The sequence below is a fragment of the Triticum aestivum genome, chromosome 3D (genome assembly GCF_018294505.1).
Source record: "Triticum aestivum cultivar Chinese Spring chromosome 3D, IWGSC CS RefSeq v2.1, whole genome shotgun sequence".
Classification (NCBI taxonomy): Eukaryota; Viridiplantae; Streptophyta; class Magnoliopsida; order Poales; family Poaceae; genus Triticum; species Triticum aestivum.
Window position 1 is genome coordinate 729,768 of NC_057802.1, and position 10,661 is coordinate 740,428.

General features: G+C 45.9%; 1 protein-coding gene across 1 annotated transcript; it reads left to right on the forward strand.

Moving 5' to 3' along the window:
* Positions 1-6,695: 6,695 nt before the first annotated feature.
* LOC123073522 (transcription factor bHLH168) lies at positions 6,696-9,901 on the forward strand. The gene is made up of 4 exons (XM_044496619.1): positions 6,696-6,854; positions 6,972-7,151; positions 8,412-8,792; positions 9,492-9,901. The coding sequence occupies exons 1-4, from the start codon at positions 6,828-6,830 to the stop codon at positions 9,558-9,560; spliced, it is 657 nt and encodes a 218-aa protein (XP_044352554.1). The 5' UTR covers positions 6,696-6,827; the 3' UTR covers positions 9,561-9,901.
* The last annotated feature ends 760 nt before the right edge of the window (positions 9,902-10,661 follow it).

A 10,661-nucleotide genomic window follows, 5' to 3' on the forward strand; every position in this document is an offset into this window, starting at 1 on the left:
CGCGGTGGACGGGCTCGGGGCGGGCGCGCAAGCTGGTGGTGCATGCTGGCCGACCTCCAGTCAGGGCTCCCCTGTTCCGGTCCCTGGACGACGGCGAGCGGCGCGGGGTGGCTCTCCCGGTGAGTGCTCTTGGCTGCGGGTGCGGGTTGGCTTCGCGCTCCTTGTCGATGGTTGGGCGGGCTGCCGTTGGTGGCCTCGCGTCGAGCTGCGGCGGGCGCCATGGTGGGGCGACACGGGGGTGTGTCCGGTGGGGAGTTCTCAGGAGGGATGGGAGGCCCCGATGGCCACCTGTCGCCGGTGCAGGGGTGCACCGGTCCGGATGCGTCCGCTCCTCCTCCCCCTTTCCTCGGTTGTGTGCTCTTTGTTGGGGTTCTGGCGATGTTCGAGGCAGGGCGGTTGCTGGCATCTCCATAGGCGGCGGCTGCCAGTCAGGCCAAAGCCAAGGCCTTTGGGTGTTCACGGAGTTGCTTGGATGCTGGGCGTTGGCCCTAGCGGTGGGAGACGCGGCGTTCGTGGGCGGAGCGCGCGTCTTGGGTGCGGTCGGGCAGCCATGGCCACGTGAGTGGCATGGCTGGCGATGTTTGGCGAAGCATGGTGGTTTGGTAGAGGGTTAACATCGGAGTGCATAACTTGCCCGGTCTTCTCCGGCCGACGGTGGAGGCGGCCGCGGGCGTCGTTTCCTTCATGAAGGCTCCGTCGTGGTGTTCTCTTCTCTCCATGTTGCTCCGGGTGAAAACTTGATCTCCGAGATCGGGCGGTGGCGACTTTCGGTGTCGTGCCCTTCTTGAAGGCACCGCCTTGGAGTCCATGTTTCGCCATTGTCCCGCTTCACTTCTTCTCGGTGGCTAGGTCTCGGAAGGTCCTCGTCGGCCCCAAGTGTTTGTGGCGGTGCATTGGCACCCTTGTATCTTGCCTTGTGTGTGTGTTATGTGGGTGGTTGCGTGTTGTATCCGGATTTGTACTTCTGAGTTGCTTTATCTATAAAGCGGGGCGAAAGCCTTTTTGGTAAACCTGGACGGAGGAAATACTATGAAAACACACCGATGGATATATACATCCATGTACGCATCCGTATGCTGTCACACGTAGATCGATGACATTACCACGACCTGACGATGTTACATCAAGACAAACACCCACGGAGATCGACGAGTACGTGTGCCAGGGTCATAGGGAGCTCTGTCTGTCTGGATCTTTACCATTTCTCTGCGAGCGTGCGTCCTTTGTTCAATGGGACAAACATGAACACACCAAAAAGCAGTTTAAATGAGAGAAGAAATGAGGCGTCACCCGTGCTTGCGTCACCAGCGCCTACGCATGCTGCTTGAGACATTCATCCATCGCACATCTTCTAGTGCAGGTTTGTTCTTCTAGTGCAAATGAAGATGTGATGTTTATTGTCAGAGCCTGAGAACCGTATCTGTCTATCATACGGCCTGGTACCGGTGAATCTGGATAGATATTTCACATGGCTACTATTCCAACAGGCCGACCCAAAAGGATACAAAATGTGTCTGCTTTTCGTCCGTTTGGATGACCAGACGGACACCAAACGTCCGACCGTGTCTAACAGCCCGCAAGTGCACCTAACGCACATAGCACTTTTTTCTTCTTCTTCTTCTTCTTCTTCTTTTTAAATTTGAAATATATATATGGCCGTCAAAAGTCCGTTATGTTAATGAAAATAGAACAGAACATAACTAAAAAATAAATTAACCATAGATTTGAAAACAAGGGTGGTCGTCGGCGCCTACTCCTCTTCGTCGTCGTCGGCAAGATCAATGAAGGCTGAAGGTGACTACGAACACGCTGGCGGCAGTGGACCTACCGCCGCCATGCGCTATGGCGTAGATGGCGCGTCGCTGGGAACGTGGAAGTCCACGTCCACGTCTTCCCCATTAGTCCATGCAGTGGCCACGGCTCTAGCTCCAGAGCGGGGAGGGGGGCTTGGGCGCCTCCATTGCCGATGTGTGGAGCGCCAACGGTAGGTCAGGCTAGAGCGCGAGAGCTCGGCAAGCTCGGAGGCCTCGAGGGCCTGCATGTGCGCATCCTTCTCCTCGGGCTCCTCCTCCTGCACCACGGGACGCCGCAGCAGTGCGGACAATCGAGCATGCGCGAAGCACGAGCGCTAGCGCTAGTCGTGCACATCGTCGAACCAGGTGTCCTAGAAGGAGGACTCCTCGACAAGAGCATGGTCGTCGATGAGGTCGTCTGGAAGCAGGGCCTGCTGATCTCCGTTGCTCGTGTGTGACCAGAGGCCGAGACTACTGGTAATGTAACACTTTCCGGGTTCAAGTGTCTGCCATTTGATCGGTGCAAGTCGGGCCAGGGCACTGGGATGGCCGCCTCCTAGTACCTCTGGTACGTGTCGACAGGGACCTCCATGTTGTCCCGTCGCGGCAATGCAGCCCCTGACGACATCAAGGTGAACAATGTCAAGGCCTCGTGGTCGTGCTTCCCGGGGGTCTACTTTCACGACACTGCGCCAACTACGGGCGGTGGCGATGGCGATGGCCTAGGGTTTTGACTATTCATGGCGGAGGAACAGAGTGGGGGAGAGAGGAGTGGGCGCGGATGGTAACCTCCCGCGGGCGTGACATTTAAAAAGACTAACCACTGGTAGTTGGGAGGCTGTTTCGTGTGGGCCTGAGGTGGAGGGACGCAAACCCGGTATAAATTTTGGACGGATTTGCATCCCCACGAAATGGACACAGACACCGAAATGTGTCGCTGTGTTGGATTTTCGTTTCTTTCCAAACGGAGCCAAATGGCGCAAGCGGATGAAATGCGTCCCCGCGTTGAATTTTTCCTTATGGCATTTTCAATGCCGTGTTGTAAACCAAACACACTAAACGGACGCATCCGTGTACACGAATATGGAGCCGACCATCCAACTTGTACACCAAATAAAAGCAGAATGGCATTTTCATTAATATAGTAATTTGTTGACATAGCAAAGTTACCCTAGTGTAAATCTTCGCCGGCCATGAGCATGTCTATGTTCCAAGTATTGCTCTTCGCCGGACGTGGGCATCGGGTTGGGCGGGTGCGAACGACGCACAACTGCCAACGTCGATAACATTTCCCTCCGCCACTGCCATGCACCGCCTCTGGTCTGCCTCCGCCTGGAACTAGAATAGCCATCGCCTGTCTCGGGCGGCACGGGCACCTTACACGGACTCGTTGAAAGCCCACTGTTAGTCAACAAAGCCTGGGTCCTTCGCCACCATGGCCGCGATGGTCTGCTCGTTGGCCAGCTCGCCGGCGATCTGCTCCTCAGCAAGCTGGTGATGTGCTAGGAGGTCGAGGCTATATTGATGAACTTCTTGGAGCATCCGGAACGCCGACACTGGCGGTGGCGCCTGCTCCTGCTCCACTCCGCCATGACGGCGTTAAAATTTGCCTGCATCATGGTGAAGCAGGTGACTGGCACATGCAGCTCATCATCGGACGCCTGCTTCATCGTTGGAGTCCTTCAAGCTCTCCTCGGGCAAGCTATGAGGCAGTATTGCCTCCATTCGGCGTGTGCGCTCGGCATCCCACACGCGGACAATCTCGTGCCAACGTTGTGGCGAGAGGCTCTTTCGTCACCCTTTATGGGTATCGGCATTGTGTCGGAGGAGGAGGAGGCGGAGGAGGAGAGGTAACCGGGTGCGCCGGCGGTCGTACTACCGGAGATGTGGCTCGGAGGTGGTGTGGGTTGTGCCATAGATGCCTTTCTTATAAAGTGGGCAACGCCGGGAAGACCAAGCGGCGGTTTGAACGCGGGCATCTAGACTGGGTTTCTCGGCCCTCACACCTTTTCAGTGTCGGCAGGCGGACGGACGGGCAGTCAACTTCAATGCAGTAGGAATCCGCCTTGTCGCTTCTTCTTCTTTGGACAAAAAGCCTTTTGGCTCTGCTTTGTGGCAACGTCTTTGTGGAGATGCCTTCTTGTTTCCGATAGAAGAAACCACCCCTAACTTCTGTAAGAATATCTTGATATGACAGAAAACGATACATATGTAGCTCCATATCCGTCAATGTAAGCTTCTTGGCCTGGCTTGCAGGTCGACGAGTGTCAGCGAGCGAGAGCCCCATCTGGCTACGTCGATGAGTTTTATTCAACGGACATCTCAAAAACAGCTACAGGTTTGACTGCTACACTTGGTGCACACGTCACCCCTGCTTGCGTCACCCGCGCCTACGCACGCAGCTCTGCTTCCCTCTCCCGCCGGTGGGTGCACAACAGCAGGATAAAATGTATCGACTATTTTTAAATCAAACCTACGTTTAAAAGTAAAAAAAGAAAGAAAATAGCTATTAATAATAGTAAAGTAAAGTTGACGTTTCTGCAAACTCTTGCTTTCCAAGTAAGGAAACAAACAAACTAAAAGGGTTGCATCTTCCAAATGTTGTATTTTTTTTTTGTGGGCTTGCAAATGTTGTAGTTGACATGCTATCTAGCGGTCCTTGTTGTATGGTCCAAGGCCAGCAAACGATCTGCAGTGGTGATACCTCATCTAGGCGATGGCGTTTTATGTACCATTCAATATGGTTGCCTATGCATTTTATTATACTAGTAAGGTACACGTGCATTGTACGTATGAGATTTGGCAACCAAATTATGAATAAATACCACACTATAGCATGTAAGTTTTGAGTCATATATGCACGATGAAGATGTTCGTTTAATTCTTATAGTTCATCTCATTCAAAATCAATTAGTTTTATAAAAAATAATCCATTTTAAGATTCATGGAATTGTGCATTGTAAAAAATAAATAATCACAATTCATTTAGAAAATAAAGTTTAGGCAATTATGATACGGAAGATTCTAGAACAAAGGAGAAGTGCTTGTGTTTTGAGTTTTGTGCATTATGCTTAAGTTCAACCATGGAGTGTTTTAGATTGTACATGTGGCATAATCTGGTGGAATGTAGATGATATCCAACGGATAGTACTCTTCGGATTTGCCATCTCTGCACCATCGGAGTGGCTTCATCCAGTGACCATCTTTCAAAGTTATTGGCACACTATATAGGGGTATAGAAAATATGGCCTTGAAAGGAACAACAATAATAATATCTGAAGTCATGAATTAGCAGAGCTGCGTGCGTAGGCGCGGGTGGACATCCAAGTCGTTTATAACTTAGTGCATTTGTGGGGCAAAATTTGATTCACTTACTACATAATATGTCACTCATGTTTGCATAGCAGAGCCTACACATGTTGCTCTGGTTCGGCTGTGTCGGCGGTTATCGCCATCAGCAGCTAGCCATCTATCAAGCCTATCTACGGTATTGCTCTACCCACGAACTTCTGCATTATAGAACAGTTCCACTTCAAACCAGCCATGTATTTGTATCCTATTAGTCGGCTGAGAACTAAGTACAGGTGATTGCACAAATTAAAACAAAATGAATGAATTTACAAATGCGGAATTAGTATAGGCTGAAATTACAAATATGAGAAAAATAAAGAATAAATGGGTATTAATGAAAGATAAAGGTATAAAGTTCAAATTTGCACAATACATTACAAATATAGCACTTGCATTTGAAATATGTAACTGATGTCGAATGCAACTATAAATAAATCAATTGAAAAATTGCCAAAATACTAGTCGACTAGCAACGGGAAAAGATCCAGTGGACTAGTCGGCAGCAAATCCGTTAGAAAAAAGGCAAAAATCAAATGCTTAAGCTAGGTAGATCTTGGCAAGTGTAACCAGTAATAATTATGTTAATCTCAAGTTTCTACTACAAATATCTGTTTTCACGCAAAGAAACAGAAAAGGTTGAATTGAAGGACGCACACTCTTTGTGATAGATCTAAATATTGTAGTTGACATGCTAACTAGCTGTCCTTGTTGAATGGACCAAGACCAGCACATAATTTGCAGCAATGATACCTCATCTAGTTGATGCCTTTTTTGCCCTAGCTAGAGAAATGATTCTTACTATGTAACATGGGCTTGAAAAGTGAAATCAAATATCAAAAACTCATGCCTACCTAGGTTATCTACAATGGCATCACCTCCAACGACACCCAAGACATTTTTAAGTTACCGCGACACATACTCTTTTTTTTTTTTTGTGAACTACCGCGACACATATTCTTGTGATGCATTTTCTCTAAATATTGTCCTTTAGAGCTACACGCATCTAGTTAGCATGCATAGTAACCATTGTCCGCGAACATTTAAGTTAATAACAATTGGTGCGAGGAAAAAGTATATCATTCCTTCCTCATTTTTTAAAGTGGACGAAAGGAAGACAGTTGCAATTATATTCGCATGACCATTTTGTTACTAGTAGTAGCAGGTTTTATTGTATCACTGGTTTTAGATCTTTGGTAGTAGTAGCCAGTGTTATTGTGGTGAAGGGCAGCAATGCCTAGGTACATATGGCAGAAGCCCCCATTCTCACTTGTCCTCAATCATGCAAGACGTTCCTGTACCGCCCACGGCCTCAGAATTATACACTCGATCGTGTTTCAACCAATAGATCCATATACACGCTGCTGTCACCTTTGTCACCGCATTGAATGCAGTGTCGTTGATATTTCTCGATCGGTGCATGCACCCTCTGAAACCAATAGCATCTGTACGTACAGCATCTCACCTCTGAGCCACACGCCCGTGTATACGTACATTTCTTTTGGAGAAAATGTACATACACGTATTTTAATACTACTAGCTAGCTCCCTATATATAGCATATTTCCCATACTCCCATAGGCCTCCCGGCCGGCCCCTTATCAGTACAGCACACCCATTTAGGCCAGGCCACGCACGCACTTGTTCTTCTTCCTCCATCACATCCTGCCTAGCTACACCTGCCGCCATGAAGCTAGCAGCTGCCTGCACCTCGGTATCTTCTTCTTCTTCTTCTTCTTCTTCTTCTTCTTCTTCTTCTTCTTGGTTGCATTTCTATCCACACACATTGACACGGCATGCTCATCGATCTCTCTACCTACCTCGTGGCTAGATGGCGGTGAAGGCGAAGCCGGCGAGGGGCGGGAAGAGGAATAGGGCGAGCAGCGGCACAGCAGCGGCGGCAATGATACTGGTGGAGAAGAAGGACTCGGAGAAGGAGAGGAGGCAGCGCATGAAGGCGCTTTGCGATAAGCTCGCGTCCCTCATCCCCAAAGAACACAACCCCCACGCTGTAAGAACTAATTAAGAACACACTTCTCTTCTCATGTTATTTTTTTCCTCATTGCATATAGCTGCACACTGTGATACCTAGCTAGTTTTCTCTCTCCAATTTTCCATGTTTGTATCATGATCTCATCCCAGTCCATCAAAAAATGAGCATATATATCCTCAATATGTATGTGGCGAATGTTAATTTGTTGGGCATTGATTTTCACTCTAGGTACTATATACAGTATACAGATCCAGTTACCCTCATAGTTGAAATAAATAAATGCAATGGCCCTTAGTACAGTCTTTCTCATCACTTGAAATATTGTATCAACGGGCCATAGATATCGAGTTCTACAGGCATTTAGTCAAGCGACTAGACATGGATTTAGCATGTCAAGGATCGCCGCTAAAATAAATTTTGCATTATCACAAGAATATGTTCCAGCTAAGGGCTGCTACTACAATAAATAAGTTCAAACTAAGTTATGATATTTTCTTTTCGTATTAAATTTGTCTACAAAATTTCCCGTTTGTGAAATCACGTGACATAAGTGGTAAGCAATCCAAACAATTCAATTTTTCTTTTACCGTTTGTGAAGCTTGACACTACAGGAATTGGACCCTGACACCGCCACTGTTGGTTTCCACCCATTTCATTTTCTCTGCCGCATTACGAAAATATAGCCCCAATAGTTCTTAGGAAATATCTAAGCCAATGCCACGTTTGAAATACAAAGTCGTTGAGTTTGCTGCTTGCAAGAATTATTATGATTATCTTGCAATCTTGCAAACTTGCAAAAGTACTCCTGCTCTGAATTCACATATTTACAAATAAGACTTATAAGAGAATGCATATAATACTGTTTTGGCAGGTGCATCCATGAGACGGGATGTCTTATGTGGCTGTTAATGCAAAACATGCTCAGTTAATTAACCATGTGCTAGAAACTGCTATTGAAACCATTCATGGGGGTGAACTACTTTTGAAGCTCATGACATGTTGACGTACGGTCGAAACCAACTACAAAGTACAAACAAATTATGGATTAAAGCAAATCCACAATTGGTTTACATGTGATGATTTGGGTAATATAACTTTTAAACCCAGAAGGTTTGTTATGTGCAGTCGTGTGAACCACCATACATACACGAAAAAAAAAACTTTTCCATTATCTAGGGAAGGAAGGGCTATCTGGGCCAAGGAAATCATGTTATGAAATAAATAAAAAATTTGCTGCCATATTATTTTCATATTGTTGTGCCTTAAATACATGTGTAGGATACAATGACCCAGCTAGGCAGCCTGGATGTCGCAGCATCATACATCAAGAAGCTCAAGGAGAGGGTTGATGAGCTACAACATAAGAAGGCCGCTGCACAAGCCGCGGCTACCTTACGAGGAGTTAGTGGCATCTCGATGGCCATTACCACGAGTAGTGGTGCTTCGCTGGATGGGGTAAAAAAATTGGAGGCATCGGCACCGGTAGTGGAAGTGCGGCAACCCGATGATTCAAGCATGGAGGTGAGACTGATATGCAACACAGAGAGGCCGATCAAGCTCCATGAGGTGATAACCATCCTGGAGGAAGAAGGGGCCGACATTATCAACGCCAATCACTCCGTTGTTGGCCACAAAATATTTTATACTATATACTCCCGGGTACGTATAAACGTAGGTATAACCTTTTGTGTTTGCAACAAGTAAATACAACTATACTGCAAAATGTATGGCACGCATGAGTCCGGATTCATCTTTTGACCAATAATTAATTAGACCAATGAAATATTGTCTATGTTGCAAGAAATGGTATCATTAGAATCATACTTAAAAGCATTAGTTTCTTAATGAAATGATTTTTGTGTCAGAAGTTTTTTTCTTTTCGGACTGTTTGATTGATAACCTTATAAAAGTAAATTTTCTGACTTATTTAGGGATAATGTTTTTTTCTAATGTAACACTAAACTGAATTAATGACATATACACAAGTAAAAGGCACAAAACAAGATTCCTTTTAAAAATAGAGGCTGTTAATGTTCATGTACGTGAAAATGTGGAACCACTGATTCCTTTCTAATCATTTTTGTAAAGTTTAGAACAATAGCAAGGTAGAAAAAGGGGAAAGAGAGCAAGATTGTTTGAAAACAACCCTCAGATGTAGACACGTGCCATACAGTCTTAATAAGTTTCTTTCTTTTCCCTCTCCACTGGCTAGATGTATGTAATTTAATTAGATGCGGGTGAAAATTATTTTTATCTTGTGTGGAGGATTAACTTCCATCTAAGTACACAATTATAACTTATCTACTTTGAATCAAGTTAAGTTAATTAATTTAATAAATTCCTCTCCGTATTGTGCAGGCCTTCAGCACCAGAATTGGCATAGATGATTCAAGAATTTCTGAACGACTAGGAGCATTGGTACGATAGTAACTCAATTTGCACACACACACGCACACGCACACGCACACGCGCACGCGCACGCACGCGCACACGCACGCGCGCGCGCGCGCACACACACACACACAACATAATATAACAACGAACTGTATAAAATAAACACCCCATGGATGCATAATTTGTATTTATTAATTGGCTATGACTAGCGGATGGAAACACCTTAATTAGCTAGTTGCCAAGTGTCTTCTCCATGTATGGAAAAAGTGTTGACCGATCTTCAAGGTATAATTACCTACCATAATTCATAGTAAGAAGTGTTGTTAGCTTGTTGTATGTGTTTAAATATTAATGTTTAAATGTGTTGTATGTTATCTCGTCCTCCTAGATTCGGTCTTGTATGATCCAAATATGCTTCTTTGAGACCTATTTTTTTACAGGTCTTGAGTTAAAGTAGTGACTTCAAACAGTAATGAAATTTACAAGAGAGTTACCCATTGGAACAATAATCTTGACTATCTATTAAAAAGAAGTGAATTGGGGCCAACAGACTTAGTAAAGTGCTATGAAAAATTGGTCCAAGAAGTCGTGGATACTCTTCTTGATAGTGGATCCCACGGGCAACCAACAAGGGGTGATCACAATAGAGTATGCAAATCACTTTCAAATAACCCACTACGGTAGGAATGGCTACTAGTGGTGGGCGGGCGCTCGCCATTGAGATATCAATTACACCCAGCCTCTGCCACTACTAGGAAAAGGCCTACTAGTGGCACACCAGTTTTGCCTACTAATGGCGCACTACTGGTGCGCCATTAGTACCACGCCACTAGTATTAAATACTAATGGCGCATCACGCCGTGCGCCATTAGTGTAGACCAACATGCGCCATTAGTGTGCCTCCCAGGGGGCGATATTTACACATGTGATTTGCCATACTAATGGCGCACTGTGGGGTGATGCGCCATTGCTATTTTTGAATTTTGAATTTGGATCTGGATCGTGATTTTTTTGCCCATTTTTGCTCTTTTTTTTGCTCGTTTTTTTGCACGATATTTTTTCAAATTTTGTTCTCGTTTTTGGATCTTGTACGTTCTTTTGCCGTGTTCTTTTGCCGGAGAGGAGTTCGCCGGA

What these genes read in the sequence shown, in the direction of transcription:
- LOC123073522 (XM_044496619.1), top strand. Translation starts at nt 6,828, where the DNA reads ATGAAGCTAGCAGCTGCCTGCACCTCG. An exon ending in AAGAACACAACCCCCACGCT is followed by an intron (nt 7,152 to 8,411) that starts GTAAGAACTAAT and finishes ATACATGTGTAG; the next exon opens with GATACAATGACCCAGCTAGG. An exon ending in TTTATACTATATACTCCCGG is followed by an intron (nt 8,793 to 9,491) that starts GTACGTATAAAC and finishes CGTATTGTGCAG; the next exon opens with GCCTTCAGCACCAGAATTGG.